Source organism: Melanerpes formicivorus, unplaced genomic scaffold (genome assembly GCF_026170545.1).
Source record: "Melanerpes formicivorus ecotype bairdi unplaced genomic scaffold, bMelFor1.0.p_v2 SCAF_36, whole genome shotgun sequence".
In the NCBI taxonomy this organism is placed as follows: domain Eukaryota; kingdom Metazoa; phylum Chordata; class Aves; order Piciformes; family Picidae; genus Melanerpes; species Melanerpes formicivorus.
The window spans coordinates 1,428,067-1,448,897 of record NW_027142388.1 but is presented as its reverse complement, the minus strand read 5'-3'; the positions used below and the strand labels follow the sequence as shown (position 1 = coordinate 1,448,897).

The 20,831-nt window shown below is 42.2% G+C and overlaps 2 protein-coding genes across 5 annotated transcripts in view; both read right to left on the bottom strand.

Annotated features, from left to right (window-relative positions):
* Nucleotides 1-2,354, bottom strand: part of BCR (BCR activator of RhoGEF and GTPase) — a 100,543-nt gene extending 98,189 nt beyond the window's left edge. Inside the window, exons 1-2 of one of the 2 annotated variants that reach the window (XM_068157239.1) lie at nt 2,027-2,354; nt 129-1,796 (exon numbers count right to left, since the gene is read on the bottom strand). In XM_068157239.1, the coding sequence (XP_068013340.1) occupies nt 129-1,641 (1,513 nt within the window). In that variant the 5' untranslated portion in view covers nt 1,642-1,796; nt 2,027-2,354. Of the gene's footprint in view, nt 1-128 lie in introns of both variants that reach the window. The other variant, XM_068157238.1, reaches the window with a different exon arrangement.
* A 2,829-nt stretch (nt 2,355-5,183) lies between these two features.
* RAB36 (RAB36, member RAS oncogene family) lies at nt 5,184-20,712 on the bottom strand. 3 transcript variants are annotated; one of them, XM_068157110.1, is made up of 13 exons: nt 20,693-20,712; nt 20,056-20,190; nt 17,797-17,950; nt 16,975-17,063; nt 15,734-15,822; nt 13,140-13,205; nt 12,589-12,690; nt 10,757-10,821; nt 10,124-10,175; nt 8,267-8,348; nt 7,439-7,529; nt 6,928-7,047; nt 5,184-5,897 (listed from the first exon to the last, which is right to left on the bottom strand). In XM_068157110.1, exons 4-13 carry the CDS (start codon nt 17,041-17,043, stop codon nt 5,833-5,835), a joined length of 801 nt encoding a protein of 266 aa, XP_068013211.1. In that variant the 5' UTR covers nt 17,044-17,063; nt 17,797-17,950; nt 20,056-20,190; nt 20,693-20,712; the 3' UTR covers nt 5,184-5,832. The 3 variants fall into 3 exon arrangements, with proteins under 3 accessions (XP_068013211.1, XP_068013210.1, XP_068013212.1); XM_068157109.1 differs by lacking the exon at nt 20,693-20,712 and adding an exon at nt 20,362-20,466; XM_068157111.1 differs by lacking the exons at nt 13,140-13,205; nt 20,693-20,712 and adding an exon at nt 20,362-20,466.
* Nucleotides 20,713-20,831: the final 119 nt, after the last annotated feature.

Here is a 20,831-nt window from a genome sequence, read left to right as displayed (position 1 = left end):
CACATTAAACAGTTGTCTCCATAAGAGCAATTCACTCAGGGTCACCTGGGAAACCTCTCCCATTCATGTCCATGACTCTATTTCTTGCTCCATACATTCTAAAGACTAAACAATAAGCTGGTACACACCTGTATCCCCATGGAAGCAGCTGTCCTGGTGACATCTCCCAGAAGGCAAATCTCCATCACTTGGCCAGATCTGTCCTGTTTTTCTTACACCCACAATGGTAGCCTCAGACACAATGACCTGCTGCTGCCTGTGCCGCTTCTGAGACTGGGGTGTTGGTGGACTGCTGCTGTCAAAGGACTGCTGTGAGTTCTGGGAGGGAGAACGGCTCTTGTCCCGATACATGCGGTATGTGGTGGGGCTGGGGGAGACATGGCTGGACTGCCCTGAGGAGAAGTCTTCCTCACTGGAGGTAAGGTTCTCATTAGAGCTACAGTCAGGAGTATATCCTCCTCCAATATCTTCAAAACTTCTGGGGGAATAAGATCTCCTTGGCCACGTGAGATGCTTTTCCTGGTCAGTCGTGCCCTGATTTCGCAGCACAGGTCCTTTCCCTTCTCCTTCCATCATTCCACCAACGTAGATACTTTGATAGGGTTGAAAGTCCATGGGCTGCCAAGGTGAGCGGTTGCTACCATTGGCATTAATCAGGTTATCTTTCAGAAACCTGGGGTTCAGTTCAGCATCCTCATACTCTCCATCATAGCCAAAGCTGCTCTCTGAGGACCTTCCCCTGTAAGCAGGCCTCTGGAACTCGCTGAAGCTTGGTACCATGTTAGAAGGGAAGGAGTGCAAAGACTTTTTGCGTTCCATTTGCATGGCTTGGCTACCAAGGGAGCTTATTTTATCGGAGACATCTTTGTCATTGACCTTTACTAAACCCTTCTCATGATGATACTCCATGTTCACGTAAAAGGGCTTTTCAACAACATCCTTGTTATCTCCAGAAGAATGGGAATTAACCTTCTTAATCCTCTCAAAATTGGACCTTAGGGCTGCCACGCTGGTACTGTTACCTCTCTCCTTAGTAAGAGGCTCAAATGAACCCTCCTTCTCAGCAGACCCCACTAGCCTGCGACTGGAAGATGATCTGTGTTTGGAAGGAGAACCGTCTGTATCACAGCGATTTTCCATATCTTCTACAACTCTCTTCAGTTTCTCTTCACCATAGTACTTACACCTGTCCTGCTCACCCTCTCCATGGTGTGGGCTGTCTGAAGGGGAGAGGTCTGACCCATCGCTCTGGGTAGACAGCTTCCGCAGAGAGGGTATCCTGGGTTTGAACTTTTCCTCCTCATGGTGTGACTTGCTTTTTTCATACTCATCTTGGTCAGCAGACTGGTGATGATGCAGGTCTTGGATCTGCTGCTCTGCACCCCCTTCAGGCAACTGAGAAACACGTTTAAAACCCCATCTCTGTCTATCATAGCTTTTCTTCTCCTTTGCCAGAAGAGTCTGCAGGTAAATCATGCGGAACCTCTCCTTATTGACCTCCATCTCCAGTCTCCGGATAGATGCTTTACACATCTCCAGCTCCTGTTCAATGTCTCCAACAGATTTCAGCTCCATTTTAGGAGGCTCAGAGTCTGCAAATTGTGCTTTCCAAGCCTCCACAAACCCTACAGGGTCCACCATTTTGCATACAGGGCTAAGTGGAGAATACAGGAAGGAGGCTGGAGAAAGAGATAGGTGGAGAGACTAAAACAACCGGATCTCACATGTAGAAGCAGAAACGGCTCCGGCAGGGTCAACTCAACGCGTCTCTTTCACGATCCATGCAGGCAGGGAAACTGGGAAGCAAACGGCAGTCGTCGGAGCAGTCTCTCGTCCCCGTCTCCTTCAGCTTTTGCCGCCCAAGCCCCGCCGTACGCTGGCTACTCGCTCCCCGGCATGACCTATCTTTTGCTAGCGAACAACAATGCTCCCAATCCGGCGAGCCCAGAGCACTTCAAAGTGGCTGGACAAAGGAGAAGGCTCGGAGCGGGGGAGGGAAGGCAAATATCGCCCCCCACCCACCTACCTCCTGTCGCTGCCGTCCTGAGCAAAATCCTCAACGCAGCCACGCTTGGGAGTCCTCCGCTCTGTCCTCCCCTCGCCAGCCCCCGTGTTGTGCTTTCTCTTTCTCTCTCCTCCTCTCCCCCTGCCCCTCTCCCTGTCTCCTCCTCCTGGCTATTGTGCTGTCCTCCGGGCGCACACGCTCTCCGGAGCCTCGGCGCGGCGTGTCCCGCGTCGAGCTCTGCCGCTACCCGTCGGAGCCCGAGCGCCCCGCGACCCCGCGGGAACTCCCTCGGCGCGGCAGCGACTGCCCGCGGCTGCCCATCGCGCGGCCCGGCTCTGACGGCGGCGGCCCGAATCGCAGCGCTGCGGAAGGGGAGGAGAGGGAAGGAACCAGGCGCTGGGGCCTCTTAAAGGGGCAGCCCGGGCCGGCGGCGGGAGGCCGTGCCCGCGGGACCCAGCCCTGCGCTTGGAGGCGGCTGCCGGAGAGACAAAGGCGAACTCGGGTACATTGGCGACCGCTCACGCCTGCAGCCACAGGCCCGGACATCACCACAGGCATACGTAACTATACCTAAGCCTGGGCAAGAACATAGAAGACACATCTATCCTTGTGCGCACAGAGAGCTGCCGTTCTCGTCCATACATCCACACTCTCATATATTATGTATAAACACCGGCACGGCTCTGCTCCGTCTCGTGTGTTCACAGCAACACTCTCCCCCCAGGCACTGATGCAGTTCACCTTCAAAGGTCACAGTTTCCCCCATTAATGTAAGCACTGTTTGGTGGCAAGCTTGTCCTTGACTCAATCCTTTCTTCCATGCCAATAAAGGACAAGCTGGATTTCTAAGGTCGGCAACCTGTACTCCAAAATCATTGATATTAACAATAAAGGCTGGTTTGTTCAGTAGGCTTACTTATATTCTCTCCCACATATTACCCTAGCCCAAAGAGCTCAGTTCCCTGCCTTGGCTCTGGGTGAAGGGTGGCAAATTATTTAAACAACAGCTACTGAGCCATACCCCTTCCAAAACCACACCCCTGTATGCTGCCCATGCACTATTTCAACATCGGGAAAAGTGGCAACTAATACACCTGAAGTTCTGCTGTGCCTGTTTGGATGATAGGGAAAAAAGTGAGAGAGAGGCTTCTCATTCCAGATGAGCCTGCTCTTTTCATGTCTGCTGTGAGGTGCATCTTCTCTGGTATCTTATGGGTAAAGAGGGTAGGATATAGCTCCAACAAGAGCTAATCAAATCCACTAAGAATGAAAAGCTCAAATCCACAGAAGTGGCTTTCTTACCTTTGAAATATGTATCTCCTAATCCATTATGCAGTTTCTCTTTATGCTTTTTACAGGCCAAAAAAAAAGGTGTTTGGTATTTTCAGACACATCACACATGGCTAATCATGCATTCAACTGTGCACTGTTCATCCTTCTTGAGTTTTGTTTCCTGGCTGTAACCTCTTTTCCTGTACTTGTTTCCTCAACTTTTAACACATACAAGCATCATCTGACCTATATGGAAAACAGATTATAATCCAAATCACAATAAAATGGAGATGTTTAGTAAATACCTCTATAGACCTTTCAAGTAACCTCACTCTTGCACAGAAATAAAATTAATTGGCTTCTCATCATAGACACTGTGTGCTGTTCGATTGCCTTAGTCTCAGTTTGAACAACAGAATTCTGGCCCATGATCTATTTCTAGTGCCAGGTTTAAGCCTGTGCTGCCATGGTTCTAATGACAGGTATATGTCACTGCCATATGTTCTGGGTTCATACATCGCTTCTACTGAAGTCTCACACTTGTGCCATGGTTTAGTAGTCATGAGGTCTTGGTTGACAGGTTGGACTTGATGATCCTTGAGGTCTGTTCCAATGCTATTGATTCTACGATTCCATGATTCTATGTCTAGGTCTTTTCTATTGGGGTTCACTTTTGTGACATCTGTACCATTTCTGGAGAAACTAAGAGGTCTGATGAGTCAGAGGACAGATTCCTGTATGCACACTTCAATTGTAGTGAATAATGCCACTAAAAACTGCACCCTCTTTATCTATTAAGGTACTGCAACATCAGAAATTTCAGTCGGAAGTGAAGGAATATCTGAATTTGTATGCACCCAACAGAGTATTATTTAATAGGAAACAAATTTCATTAAGGCCATGATGGCAGACACATGCCTGTGATTTGAGGCTCGGAACCTTGTGATGAGAGAGCTGAATTCCAGACAGACTGTCCAGCAAATACCCTCTGCCGGTCTGCAAGAGATTGCAAAGCCCTTCCCGGTGGAAACAGAGCCGGTAGTACAGCGACCATAGCGCTCCCTCTTGTGGGAAAGGGGAGGCAGTAGGCTCAAGCTTAACAGCTCCTGAGATGTCTCACGCTGTTCCCGCAGCATGATCCCACCCGAGAGAAAGAGAGGTTCTGTAAGAATGGAAAACAAACGGTATGACATAAGCAGAATCTTTCTAAATGGAGATAAACCTTATTACCGATTAAACTGTGGCCGAAGATATGAAACTGTATTTTCGAAGTGCAAGCCAGCAGGCTATGGTACTTAGATGTGGCCTGTGAAGTCCCATCTGGTTTAAATCATTCTGTGAATCCAGAAAAGTGAAACTCTCCTCAGAATTCAGTAAACAGCAAATTTCTTGCTGTGAGAACAGCCTTATGGTTGAGAATACAAGAAGCTGATCAACCATTTCCACTACCAAATGCAGATCTTGGTACACCTTCAACTTGTCAAATACTTCATTTTAGCTTCCATGCTCAGAGGGTGTGATAGGGCCTTCACTCACCAGTGTCATACATTGTACTCCCAAGAACGGCCTCCAACTATCAAAAAAAAGGAGCCAGATCTATTCATGAAGCTTGGAGTCTGGTTGTTGTACCACAAGATGAGCCTGAACTGGGAACCAGCATGATTCTGAAAGACCTGAATCACATGTCCCATCAGAATATAAATAATAATAGTCTAAGTTGTCAAATAGTCACTCAAAAGGCAGAAACATCATTAAAATTTAAAAGGAAGGCTTTTATAGTGAGAAGTGAACATTAGCAGTTGTTTTGCTCAAGAAGCCCATTTAAAGAGGAACTCACTAATACCATAGCTTCTGCTTACTAAGACAAGGAACCATGGACATTGGTACTTCCTTGGGAAGCATCATTACAGCTGCTCTCTGCCTTTAGACTGCCTTCCAATTTCACTTCTTCCCTTTCTCAGCTGCACATTCCACAAGCTGGCACTGCAGCCGTTGCTATGATTGAGGTCAGGACTTCACCTGGTATAAAAATCATGTCAGAGCCTACCTATGTTTAGAGTTAATACAGCTGTTCCAACGCTGTTTTCCACCATATTAAAGTTTCTTCTAAGCCAGTTAAGTTGCTGATAGGAGGAATTAACATGCATAAATAAAGCACAGATCAGATTGTAAATTTGCAAGTCCTTAAATGTTTCTTTTATTTTTCTAACAAAGTTAAGTTTCCTTTGTGCTTTCCTAAGCAATTCATCATTTGCAACATGATCCAAGATTCATTTTAGATGCTCAGTTATTAATACTGAGTTCTTCTCAGAGAAAGTCTTAGTGGGACTAAACCCCTTGCCCTTCCTCCCCAAACCTACCAAACTAAAAACAAAATGCAAACAAACACAATCCAAACAAACCAACCATCACCAAAAAAAAAAAAAAAAAGGTGCATTTTTCCTCTTTCATTTCCTAAAATAAAACTTCCTCTTTTTCGTTTGGGAGCTTTCATTGTTGCAGGTGCTCTGTGCTGGGCAACAGAGAAGCATGGTGCTTGCAGAAAGAGTTGCCAACTAGCAGCAACTACGACTAACTCGGGTAGTGCTTTCTGGGGTTCCCTTCAGACTCCTTTCGAGCTCTGCAGAAAAAAAAAATAAAAATAATTATAAAATAAAATCAGAGGAAACTACATCACAGTATCACAGTATCACTTAGGTTGGAAAGGACCTCGAGGATCATCGAGTCCAACCTATCAACACAGACCCCATGACTAGACCATGGCACCAAGTGCCACATCCAATCTCCTCTTGAACGCCTCCAGGGTCGATGACTCAACCACCTCCCTGGGCAACCCGTTCCAAATGACTCGCTCAGTGAAGAACTTCCTCCTCACCTCGAGCCTAAACCTCCCCTGGAGCAGCTTGAGACTGTGTCCCCTTGTTCTGGTGCTGGTTGCCTGGGAGAAGAGGCCAACCCCCTCCTGGCTACAACCACCTTTCAGGTAGTTGTAGAGGGCAATGAGGTCACCCCTGAGCCTCCTCTTCTCCAGGCTAAACAATCCCAGCTCCCTCAGCCTCTCCTCATAGGGCTTGTGTTCAAGGCCTCTCACCAGCCTTGTTGCCCTTCTCTGGACACGTTCAAGTGTTTCGATGTCCTTCTTAAACTGAGGGGCCCAGAACTGGACACAGGACTCAAGGTGCGGCCTAACCAAAGCAGAGTACAGGGGCACTATGACCTCCCTGCTCCTGCTGGCCACACTATTCCTAATGCAGGCCAGGATGCCATTGGCCCTCCTGGCCACCTGGGCACACTGCTGGCTCATATTCAGGTGGCTGTCGATCAGCACACCCAGGTCCCTCTCTGTTTGGGAGCTCTCCAGCCACTCCGACCCAAGCCTGTAGCTCTGCATGGGGTTGTTGTGGCCAAAGTGCAGCACTCGGCACTTGGACTTGTTGAATGCCATCCCATTGGACTCTGCCCATCTGTCCAGTCGGTCGAGGTCCCTCTGCAAAATTCATTCAATAGCCACTGCTGAATAAAGTTCTAGTCACTCCAGTATGCTAGAACTCAGGCAATGACACGAATATGCTTGCGGGTGTTTGAAACGGGCTTGAAAACCCTACCCAATATTGCAGACTGTAAACAAGGAAAACACAAACTTAACGTACTGATGAGGTTTCCCGTCCCAATTTGGGCCACATGCCCAGCAGTTTTCCCCAGCTCCTTTATCATGGACTGCTCAAAGGCCAAGGCAGCAACTCGGGAAAAGAACTCTTTGACATTTTCCCCTAGGGAACAGGACAGAAATGATCAAGAGATGATCAAGGACAGCAAGCACATTTGTGAGCAGATGTGTGCTCAACAGTGGGACAGAATAGGCCTCTCCAACAATCTGTCCTCCATTCTGATCACTGCAGAAATAATTTCCCATTTTCTTACTCTGGGATACTGTACCCTGAACTGTCCCTTTATTTTCAGTCAGCAACAGAGAGAATCTGGTCTGTGGTATAATCTTTTCTTACTGTTTATGTTAATAGCAGTGCGCATGTGTGTTTATGTAACTACCTATGAGTTAAACATGCTTAGGCACTGCATAGCAGCAGTGTGGGAATGGGGGAGTAAGGAATTTCAACTTCCACCTTACCATATGCTATTTTTACATCCTTTGCAGTAACTCACCTGTTCTGGCTGAAACCGACCAGTATTCTGCATGCATCTCATTGGCAAAGCGGATGGCATCTAGCTCTGTCCTTTCACACACAGCGTCTGACTGAGCAAATAACGTGGAACAACGTAAGAGCATACCTGGGCTAGCAGTAACATAGAGGCACTGTTAGCACCTGCACTGTGATGCTTTCAGTTTTCACAGTGGCCTTCCTGGCCTTGCCTTAGAACATGCAGTTTCTGGGACTTGTTTTTAGTAAAGGGTACTAAATAAAGTACATGAGTGGTACTGTGGAAGCTGGGGAGGGTGGGAAATAAAATGTATCCAAAAGCTGGACAGTGAGAAGCAATTTTGGTTTAAAATCTCTAGAAGTTAAATATTGATAGCTAGAGAGAGACAAATACAAGACTCAGAATGGTATAGACTGCATGCATCATATCCTGTTCTTTTGCAAATGATCTCACATTCAATTAAGCAAGAATTCTTCCCTGTGCCTGAATAAAGAACACAGTCTCTAAACCCCAAACCAACACACCCCTCAAGATCATCAGGTACTCTATTCTTCACTGCACACAATTTTCCTCTGCCTTTTCAAGTACTTGTACATGGTTGAAAGATGTCATGCAAAGAATAGAAACAGAGATACTTCACTAACTGCCCATCTTTCCTGAAAGCATCTTAATTTGTTCCAAGTGTGCTATTCTATTTACCTGTGATCTTTCTTTTGATTATGATTTTCCCTCAAGCTCTTTATTCCAACAACATTGTGTACAATTTGTAGAGGAGATCACTTGAGGAACTTGGGGAAGTCTGATTTTCCTATCTGCATTCAATTTGCTTACCACCAAATCTTTTTTTGTTCCAACTAGAAAGATGAAACTGGAATCTGGCTCATTCTCCTTCAATGTATCTTCTAGCCACTGTCTGAAATACAAACAGAAATGAGAGGATCAGTCAGAAGCACTGAGGAATATAGGAGAAAGATGGATAACAAGGTCACAAGGAAGGTGAAAGGATAAACTTATGTGAGACTATCAAAAGCCCTTTTTCTAGACAGAAAGAGGCCAGGAGTTGTTCTAACTCCTTTGAATACATGCCTTCCACTAGGGAAAAGTTCAAACATGCCCACTGCACAGTGTAAATTCAATAATTACTTTAGTACCCAGAAAGGATATGTATCAGTATAATGGAAGAGGCAAAGGTTTGATCGAGAGAAGAAAACAAAAAGCAGAGAAAAAGATTTGAACAACACAACAGATTAGATGCAAAGGGGAATGAAGAATGAAATAATCTATTCAGAATTATAAAACAGCTCCCGGTGAAGGCTGCATGATTCTTGTCTCATAAGCTTTTACATATTTTTGTTACTCTGGCAATCAAGTTCCTCTTGAGTCATCCAACAAAAGTAAAGGAGGGAAGGGAGTGTGTGGGAAATCAGGTTCACAGGCTTCAATTATTTTCAGCCAAGCAAAGACACTAATATATATATTATTTTACAAAGTCCTATGTAAATGAGCTAAGTACCATAGCAGTAGTCTAAGGAAATAGTCTAAAGACAGAGTATGGGTTGTAATGAAACATGTCCCTGCATTGTAGTCTCAACAGCATGTTAGAAATACACATGCTCTGAGCTATGTGCATCATAGACCAGGAGGCTTTGTGACCTGCACTGAAAGTAGAACAATTGCTCCTAATAATTAGTGTGATGTTATGAGCAAACTATTACAAGTATCTGAACCAGTAAGTTTAGCTACATATACTCTCCTCTTTTTGACAGCCTATCTCACAACAGAAAGGAAGTAATTTCAGGCTGGCAACTGCACCTAGAAAATGAGAGGCTCTTGAGACATTATGCATGAGATGTATTTCATCATTTTCACCATTATATCAGATGCCAGCCTCTTACTCTGTTTACAGCAAATGGAGGGGAATAGGGATGGTTTTGGGATGCACTTCACCTCTTTTTGCATATCTAGTTTTGGAAGGAGCAAGCCCTTGCTGAAGTGCCTTTTCTCTCCTTGAGTATAACAGAAGTCAAGGGTTAGGCCACACCTTGAGTACTGTGTCCAGTTCTGGCCCCTCAGTTTAGGAAAGATGTTGAGTTGCTAGAACATGTCCAGAGAAGGGCAACACAGCTGGGGAGGGGTTTGGAGCACAAGCCCTATGAGGAGAGGCCGAGGAAGCTGGGATTGCTCAGCCTGGAGAACAGGCGGCTCAGAGGAGCCTTTATGGCTGTCTACAACACCACCTGAAGGGAGGTTGTAGCCAGGTGGGGGTTGGCAACCAGCAACAGAACTAGAGGACACAGTCTCAAGATGTGCTAGGGAAGTTTAGGCTGGATTTTAGGAAGAAGTGGAGGTGTTTAAGAAGAGACTGGATGAGGCACTTGGTGCCATGGTTTAGTTGATTAGATGGTGTTGGGTGACAGGCTGGACTTGATGATCTTGAAGGTCTTTTTCAACCTGGTTAGTTCTATACTATGGGTAAGTACTTCAAATGTCTGCTCTGCATTTTCTTCAAAAAAAATCCCACCCTACATAAACCAAACAAGTGACTGTCATTCTTCATTTCCTAGCTCAACAGAAAATACACTCACAATCCAGCAAGTTCTCAGCAACTACAGGCTATCCAAGGCAATTAAACCATAAAAGCTTACATTGTAAAAGATTTAAAGGCTAAGCCAAAATACAGAAACTTACTTGGTGTGATCCAAAGTCTGGATATCAGCCAGATCAAACACTGTTATTATTACTGTAATTTAAAAAAAATAATTAAAAATTGTTAGAGAAAGTGCAGCAGAAGTCTCCCCAACTCATCTTATTAAACAAAGAGAATGTTTACACAAAGTGCAAGAGCAGATTTAACATAGTTAGTTTTCCATCTTCTCTATTAGTTCATTCCTCTTCCTTCTCTAGCACCCACTAAGACTGAAGTCATCAGGCATCAGCCTTATTTACCTGTAGTCTGCAGCCTATTGTGCTGTTACTCCTATTTTTTGGGATCACTTTAATTCCTGCAGAAAGTCTCTTACCAAAAGGAATTCCAGAAGTATCCACTTCTAACTTCAGCAATAATGTTACCCCAAAACCAGATTCTTTTCCACCTTGACATAAATGCCAATTTTTATCACTGCATCATCAGAACATTCAGAGCTTGCAGATGTGACAAGGTATCAATTCATGAGAATTTTAGTCCCTTCTCTCCGATAATGGACAATCCATTCCACCACACTGTATCTACAGGTTGCTTTCCAAGGAGCATATATGCATATACATTTCTGTATAAAGTACAACCTCCTGTCACAGCCAGGATCAAATTAATATTGTTCTCACCCTCTGCTCCTCGGTAGTAAGCAGATGCAATGCACTTGAACTTTTCCTGACCTGCTGTGTCCCATCTGTGCGATGGAGGGAAAACAGAAATTTCAGGTTAATGAAACGCTGTGTAACCAGAGCAAACATGCTAATGAAGCAGCAGACTGGTACAAGTTGGAAAAGAATGTGATACCAGAGAAGTGTTACCATCTGGAACATGTTATTCATTAACTACTGACAGAAAGACAGCAAAGCTCTATTATTTAATGTAGACATTTTAACTCTGGTGCTATCATTATTATTTTTTTCCTTTTTTTTAACACTGGTTGTTTTGCATATAGTTCAAATGTTTGTATGCTGCATGGCAACACACTTTTCTTAAAGCATTTTTGCCTCATCCATACCATTTGCATGTATGTCTAGGGAAATCCAATTCTGAACATTTTCTGTGCCAATGCTAGCTAAATCATAGGTTAGTTCACGTTAGAATCTTACAACTGCTAGATATGATATCTGTCCATACAGAGCTCAGTTAACCAGGTTCTAATGACACCACTGAAGAAAATCATGACAGTGCTGCTTGATTAGTCAACATGATATGCAGTCCTCAACTACTGCTAGCACTGCAGAGGTTTGGGTTTTTGTTACAGCCTAATAGTGCCAGTCCTGGATACTTGCATATTCATCTTGTATGGAAATCTCCCAGCAAAAGGGGGCACTAGTGCTTATCACATGAACATGTTCTACCCAGACCCTGAAGATCCTGCAGATAAAGCAACCTGACATTTAGTAGCTCATGAACCTTCTTGCTTCAGCAGGTGAAATACTGATGTTTCAGTCAAGATTTTAGAGAGACTCAGGTTTCAAAGGCTTGGCAGAATATTCAAAAAAGCAATGGCACTGAAATCAGTGAGAACTGGATTTCTAATTATTCTTCAATAAATCCCATTAGATATGTATTGACATCAGGAATATCTCAGAAAAAAAATGTGTCATAAGTGACAATGTTTTTAAGATTCATGCACTAAAATGCTTTGTGCAAACTACCTTATTTCTGCTCTAGGTCACACTACAGCATAGATGATTCCCACCTGGATGCATTCCTGTGTGATCTGGTATAGGTGATCCTGCTCTGGCAGGGGGGGTTGAACTAGATGGTCTTTCAAGGTCTCTTGCAGCCCCTAACATTTCTGTGATTCAACAATACCCCCTACAGAACAGTACTGATAACCATGGAAAATGCCACAGGACACACATCAGTAGAACCAAAGCAGATGAGAGAAGACCAAGATTCCCACTAGTCTCCTAACCAAGCTTAAAAAAAAATAAATCAAGATTTTAGGTTCACATTCTAACAAAAGCACTCCAGTTTTTCTACGATTTGGAGAAAATCACTTAGTCCCCCATTAAGAAATGCTGAAATCACTGTACTATTAATTTCAATGGCTGCAGAAATAGAATTCCCAGGCAAGCCCAGTTCAGTGCAACTCAAATGACAGAACAGTGTAACAGCAGAACTGGAGAAAGTCTATGGCAAAAGCTTCTACTTCTCTTCCAAGAAAATTAAGTAAAACAAAGCAGAACTCTACTGAAACAGTGCAAGACATCCAAGATGAATTTTTAGGGCAGACTTGCAAAATTTTTAGTGATAAGTAATCCAGGATAGTTGCACTGCAGGATAGTTGCACTGTTACTAAAACTGCAACTCCAGGTACAGAATCTGGGTTTCAGATTCCATTATTCCCTGTGCAATGTTATATTTTCTTTAAAAATCTCTATTCCACTAGCACACAACAATTCAAGCTCTGCTGAGACTCTGTGCAATGCTTAGCCATGCTGTTTCATCTTACATCTGGAGATTAAAGGGAATTCCCATTATTTCGAAACGTTCCATTTCAAAATCCACACCAATGGTGGCCTTGTAGTCCCGGTCAAAATTATCTTTACAAAATCTGCAATTAAACAAAAAATAAAATTAAAGACTAGTAACACCCAGCCACAAACCTAACACCATCTAAGGTAAGTTAGGAAGAAAAGAATTAAGTAACTGTGTAGTGGCTCAATATTGCAGAAGCATACATAAATTGAAAAAAGAAAATACAATATAGCAAACAAGAAAGCAGAGACATCTAGGAAGCTCTAGGGATGGGATGAGAATCACAATGAACTTTCCTTTGACTACCAAGGAAGATACAGATACAGTCTTAGTTACAAGGCAATGTGTCCTGGGTGATAAATAATGACCCAAGTGATAAATCAGCGAGGTTAAAAATTTAGCGTATCTACCTAAGAACATGGAAGAAAAAACAGTAACAACCACCACCAACCACCATCATGAAGGGACAGGAAGGGAGACATTATAACATTTATTTGAGAAACAGCACAATCAAAGCATGTGTACCTGTTGATAAGGCTGGTTTTCCCAACATACAGGTCTCCTACCACAACCACTTTGGCTACTTTCAGCCTGTTATAAATGTTTGAAAACATAACATATTTGTAGTAGCAATCTCAGTATTCTCTCTCTTTAAATAAACTGGTTTAGATCCTTAAATTTCAAGTGATGAGCATGTGTACCTATGACTCCAATTGACCTAAATACCACAGTACTGCAGGATAAGAGTCTTAAATTGTAAGGAAGAAAAAGGTGGTCAAACAACAAATCAAACCCATCTGGAGCAGAAATTTCTTACTCTGCATGTTTTTTGTTAAATATCATCCAAGTGGGACACAAATTCTGTTTTATTAAAATTGCTTTGACTTCAAGTATATACATCTGGCAGTATATACATCTGGCAGTTTGCACATAAGACCACACAGTATCTGTGTCTGTTTCATAAACATTAACCACAAATTTCTCCTTGACTTTAATAGCACAGATCAAGTCCTAACTGCAGAAACAAGAAATTGCTGACAATAAAATAACCCACTTGCAGAGTTTGTCTCAGGTTAAAAAAAAAAAACAAAAACCCAAAACCAAACCAAAACCACATGGTTAGAGCCAATATATTTTGGAATAATATTAATCTGAATCTGGCTTCATGCAAGTAATCCTCTTTGCTCTGGGTCCTCCCACAGGATGCAGCAGATGGGCTTAAGGTGACAGACTGTATTCATAAAATTGAAATGTATTCTATCTTTTAGGAGACACAGGTAGAGAGGTGAATAGAAGTGTTCCATGCACATGCTACAAAAATGGCTTAGGAAATTTGGTGCTCTTTTCTGTCAAGGAATGCTTTTTAAAGGAAGGCATTAATCTTCTCCTGAGTACTATTTCCGTTTATATCAAGGTTCTATGTGGTGCTGATTCTAAGTTATCTATTCTAAATAATCCAAATCTTGACTGGTAAAGAGCCTAATATTAAAAAAAAAAATGGCAGCAGCATTTGGTGTGCTAGTCAATACTGGTACTGATAAAATATTGAATACAATCAATATCCTTAAGGAAAAAGCCAAAACGTTAGTGAAGTGATGGTTTAGAGGTGTTCATATTGGGGGGGGAAAGACAACCAAATTTCTCTAGATTAGACAATTTAACACATTGATGAAATATCAATAGACTCTTAAATACAGTCATTAGCTACTGAATTTCTCAGACTATTTTTCTAACTGACAAAGAGATATTCCATTACTTGGGGTATTAGCAAAGGAAGATAATGTTTATTCCTGTGAAGCTTTGCAATTACTCTACAAAACACTCAGTTGCCTGCTCCTCCTACCCCCATCCCATAAAAAAAATGACCTAACAATAATCATATCTAGAGAGCAGTGACAAGAAAGTAATTTTATTTACAAAGCCCCAAAGTAAAGCTTTTCAGCTACACTCTGTTACTAGAACAAACTAACTGGAGAGCTGGTTTGCTCTGGAAATAAAAAGAACAAATACTTGTTTATGGAGGGGGAAAAAAAAACCTCAATCCACTAAAGCATGTCTTACTAACAAAATTGTCCAGACACTTGTGACAAATTTACATGAAACTAGACAGTGACTATGCTTGTAAAAAACAATAAACTCACTGATGCCTCTTCAATTTCTTTTTTGTTTTGTTTATCAAGACTCCTTAGTGAAATGAACACAAAGTTGCATTTAAAGATGGGTATTATGACTAATCTCGTGGCTAGTAACAACTCTAGACTTGAAAGAGTGGTGAGCTACTTGTCTTCATTGAAGCTCCACTTCACTCCGGAACACAGAAGCATTAATCACTAAAACATACATACATTTAACTGAACAGTGGTGATTTAGCTTTCTTACCTTGCTTCAGGAATTAAATCAGTACTAATAACAGTTCTGAGAGAGAGATGATGTGAAAAATCAACGTAATTAAAAGATTATTACTAGGGCATAAAGTGGTTTATTTGGATTTTTCAGTGATACATATTTACCAGGATTTTGGCCCAGTTTTGAGGAAACACTAAAAGAGAACTTCTTAGCATGTATACTTCTAAAAGACCAAAGGTAAATTCTTACATGGTCTAAGCAACTTAGAACAGGTGTATGTTTATTTTCCCCAAAGCATTTATTAGCTGTTCATTTGGAATACCAGCAGAGAATACAGCAAGGCTGGATCTGCCTGATTCCATATAACTGCTCTAAAATTTGTTTGCCATGCTGACTTGTATGTGCAAAATTCAACACATTTTAAACAGTCAATTAATCTCTTGAACTAAGAGCTAAGTTCAAAATTGCAGCCATTTGTTGGTAAACAACTCTCAATGCTACTTATGTCAGTAGAAAAAGTATCTTTGACACTTGTGTGAAGAGGAGGCACTTTATTCATAGATCACAGAATAGTAGGGGTTGGAAGTGCCCTCAGGTCACTGTCAAAAAGGTCAAAAAAAAATGCCATCCACACAAGCTTAGCTGCCAGCTGCCTTGAAACATATGGGAGTAAGGAAGATGAGGAAGGAAGGAGGAAAAGTCTAGGAAGGAACCAGGTTATAAAGAATTTTAAATACTTTCTTCATTGCATATTCGGTATATTACAAACTTACCCTGTTGTTCCAGTGCTCTGCTGACAAGCAGCCCTGACCTGGGCATGGAAGTGCTCTTTGAACTGCAGACAGGCCTCAGGTGTATACCACTGAAAGCAGGAGAGAACAGTTACTGGGATAAACTGGCTACTTTGCAGAAGTGCAATCAGCAAGGAAAAAAATAGCCAAGATTATTAATTCAAAGAGTTTGTCAGGCACAGGGATAGTCTGACATAAGAAAAGCAATTGCTTGGGTGACAGTGCAGTAAGACTTCCAGCCAGCTATGTCTCTGAAAACTCCTCTGCATGGACCCCTCACTCAACTACCTTGTTGAGTGGCAGTGTCCCAGCACTAGCTACATTTCCACACTCACATACATTTGTTCATCATTCTGTACAATACTAAGTACCTTAAATTATCTCAGTGCCCACAAGGGACACATCAGACAAACACAGGTGGGAGCACATCACCAGCAAGTCATTATTTCTATGAAGTCTTTTGGATCTCTTATGAGGTGAAGCACTGTTTTTATTATTACTTTTAATTAGGCATTAGTTGAAAATGAAGAAAATGTACATTACCTTCTATTTGCTTCAAATAGGTTGATAGTTTTCATAAAGTTAAAAGCAAAATATACAACTGAGATCAAGCATGGCAAAAATGCTAACTCCCTTAAAAAGATCTTTTGAACAACTGAAAAAGCAGAATAGCAATTCGTTGTCCTTCCCTGTCCTTAACTTCTTCCATTATACTTCAATCACAAAACTCTTTGGGGACCTCAGTGATCTCTTCTGTCTGCATTTCTACAGTGCCTACTGCATTTGATCTACCATATGACTAAGGGTGCTACAAACAGAAAATTACAACTGCCTCCAATTCTTCAACCAAAACCTCCATGAAGATCTAATTAGACTCTTTGCATATTTAATATGAGCTGCAGTTCTTATTAGCCCTTGGTGTAGGAACTCTTTAAGCATGTAATTCTTAATGTTTGGCTGAAATAAGATAGATATTATAAGGGAACAATTTTGTGGCAACAGTAATTTTCTGTAAAAGTTAAAAGAAATAAAGATTGTTATTAAAGATAGCAGTATTAGATAGGAACATGAGGTCACATTCATCTTTGTAAGAAATCCTTAAATAGTTGGTAATTTTAGCAGAAGACAAAAGCTGTACATTAAAATACTAATTAGCACAAGGGAACGATAGCTCAGTGTGGCAGGTGCTATGTACTGTAACCAGAAGGATAAAGAATGCTTACCTTGGGAAACTGGGAAATTACTCTGTACCTACTCACTGGGGGAACCAGATGCATTAGGCTGGACTTCATCCTCCAAATTCAATTAAACTCTACTAGGCAGGAAATATGTAAAGAGAAACAGATTATTCTATGTAAAGAGAGTTTTGTACATAAAGAGAAACAAAGTATTCAGGAATTGCCTCAAAAGAGGGAAAACATGGCTTTAAAAAAACAGATTTTACAGACTCATCATCTTTTTTCCCTTTCAGTACAACTGGCAGTTCTTTATTTGTGTTAAAGGGGACCACTTCAGTGTGGATAGCTGCAGTAGCCAACAGCGGTTTTCTGAAACTACCAGGCCCCAGCTCTAATTCGGTGGGAGGGCAGAGAACTCTTCACTTAATTCAACCTAAGTGCTTGCCCGTTTAACCCTGAAAGGATTTTGCAGTGTTTAATTTACAAATCCTGCCCATCATTGAAACGCCTCTGCCCTAAGCACGTTAATAAATGCCAGGGGATACCAGATTTCATTTGGTCAGAAGAAGAAAGGAAAACAGATTAAGCTGCCACATTTCTTGGCACAAGATCAGACTTTCATCCAAGATCAGCTCAGAAAGAACAAAATCAGTAGATAGTCTGACTTGGAAAATGAATAATGTTCACATGAAAATCACAAATGCATTTAGATATCCCACTTGAGACATATCAATTTGGTTATGCAATGAAACCTCGTGGGTTGTTGCGGGAGGGGACCCTTAATAGGATACCAATTTCTTATGGCATTCAAAAGAATGTTTCTAACAAGAACATTCATCATGTAGCAAAGTGTAAGGAAGGACTCACCGTGCAGCAGCTGATGCGGCAGGATTCCAGCCACACAAACAGCTCGGTCTGCTGCTGCGTGACGGTAGCAACAGGCTTGCAACACTTCCCTTCCTCCTCTTCTCTTACAGATTGGGAAGGCAGGGTTGGAGTAATTCAGCTACACAATAGGGCCCTAGTTTTAAAAGAACAAACTGGTTTTAGCGGCCATACAGAATTCCTTTGATCAGAACTGCTCCTTAAGAAACAAATGGTCCTGAAGTTCTGTTCCATTTTCTGCAAATATAGTTTGTATATGTGGATACAGAGAGCAGGATTAAGCTAGCAGAGGAATGGAGTGGGGAACTGTTCCAGTGCTAATATTAAGCATAGTAGCAATTATAAAGAAACTCCTGGGGGATTTTTTCAGAATTTCATCTCAGCTTAAGAGTCAGGATGTGCATGCCAGTAATGAGACATTCTGAATTATATAAATGTCTTTCTAGTCATTAGCAATCTTGCTTTCTAAGGCACTGAACACTAAAGACAAGGAATAAGAAATCACAGAGCTCTTTTGTATTGCCTAAGTAATGTTAATCACCTCCTTAGTTTAGACAGCATTTAGTATGATAGGCTGTAATTTAAGATGCTAAAAGATGTTGCTATTTATTTCATTAGGATTTACATTTCCAAATTTCAGGACAAAAGAAGGCTCTCACAGTCTAGCAGTCATACTTTGATAGTGCTGAAATGAGCTTGGACCTCTTAACATCCAGGAGACAAGCCTCTCCCGTTCCCACAGCTGACTAAGAATGTTAAAGGGTTAATTAATGTAGACAGTGGACTAGTAATTTCAAACAAGTATATAAGAAAAAAATATATAGTTGTGTTTTATAACCCCACACTAAGAATAATGCTCAACAAAATCACCAGTGCATTACTTAGAGTTAATGTTTTATTCTCTTTTGTGAGAAATAGCTTTTAATCACTCCAGACATTGAAGTGATCCCAACCATACTGAAAACACCCACTTCCCCTCAAGGAGTCCAAATTTGCAGCTGATGGGTTACTCACCAAAGAGACACTATTGTATTTATTTATTATCATATGCACAGTTCTGTTTATCATGCTACTTGTGACTGTATAAATCTAAATGGATCTAGACCCCTTTTTGGTGTGCTCCTGCCATTTTGGCAGATTTATATGACTTTATGGCAGCGTTAACATCTTAAAATAATAGTTGTGAAAATACAAGAAAAACCCTGCCAGTTTCAAGCACTAACTTGCTTCCTCCATATTCTCCTAGTTCTAGTTCAACACCTCCTAAGCATGAAAAACTCTGTCATGTGTACATGTGCTGACTCACTCTCATCTCCTAGAGCTCTTTCACAAATGAAGCTACCAAAAAATAAAAATTCAACCACCCCAGTGACTCCAAAGTATGGGAGGGACCAAGGCAAACAGAAACACTTTTAAATTGAGAGGCCATCTTCACTCACATTTCTTGAATCTCTCACACACCTGAACATAACCCAACTAACCACCAAATTAGTCACACCTTCAGAAGAAAACGACCAACAATTTAAGAAATACAAAGCTGCTAAAAATACTGAGAATGACTGGTGGTGAGATTCAGATTTACTCTTTTAACAGAGATGAAGGGGATTCAGTCATCAAGGAGGACTGGAAATAAAGTGTTTGCATGGCATCACAATCCCCCTTCCAGCAATGTTCCAGGAACAGCATCACCAGCAGCTTCTGTGCATTCCAAGCATTTGAGGAAGGCCTTCAGAAACTCTGTGTAAAATAAGGTAACATCATGACCACTGACCACAAGTATTCCAGGCTACAGTGTAGAACAAGACAAAACAACTCATACCAAAAGGACAAGAGCAGAGTTAACACTGCAGGACAAGATAAGTCTCTGATCTCCTTTCCCTTCTACATTAAGAAAAGTTTGCACTCTTCCTGTTGAAATAGGGTGAAAATTCACAGATTTATAGTTAACAAAGTCTAATCTAATTCAGGACAACAACCTCTGCTTCAAATAACCTGCTCTAAAATGTTGCAGAAAAAAATAATTCCATTCTAAGAAATATTCTCTAAAGTAGTAATTTTTCTTTTTATGGATCCTGAAGACCAACAAACCAGAATCTTTCCCTGTGTTGCATTTTAATCTGGCTGATCTGAAATACTTTGGCTCTGAAAAAAATCCAGTTTAAGAACTTTGATTATTGTAATTGTTACTCAAACGTAATGCAAGACATCTCCATGACCTCTCTATTTGCACAGAGAACTAACCTTTTACAGCAGAGGTTGGTCACAGTTGGTTTTCTCCCGGTGCCAGATGACAATTGGCAAGTCAGGGCTGTGCCAGTAGCACTGCGGTGGTGATGTTGGCCTCTGAACACCACTGTGCCTTTCAGCAGAATCATACTGAAAAAGATGGCCACATCTTGAACACAGTTACATGAAACTGCATCATGATAAGGAAACCCTTGCCACACATTTTAGCCGTTTATCGTGGCAGTCTAGAGAGGGCCAGGAAGGGAAACCTAGTCGAGAACTACTGCACTCCTTTCACCCACTGCACCTCAAGGCACTCACCTGCTAGATCTCTGTCATTAACTCCACCACCATTTTGTTCAATTTTTAATCTTCGGCAATTTCGTTTAACAGAAATGACTTTAAAACCAGAGGGTGATAAGAAAGCCTCCCCTCCCTGCTTTAGCAGAGAAAAGAGGTAAAGCGGCCTGCAAGCCCCGGCGCCGTCTCCCCGTCCCCTCACGCGCTCCCGCCCGAGGGGCTGCGCCTCAGTTCTCCCGCCCGCGGGGCTCCTCAGCAACGCTCCACGCCCGCAGCGGCACCAGCTTCCAATTCATGAACTGCGATGTTAACGCTGATCCCTCACACCAGCCACGCTAAACGCGGTACTTACGCTGTTGACGCAGTGCCGGACTCAGTCTGCTTGGCCGAGTAGCTTTTATTCACGGAACGGTGCGTACGCAAAGAGCGGGTTGCTGTGGCAACGAGAGCACGCGGACGCGAGTTGCGGAGCGCCAGCGGCGGAGGCGGCG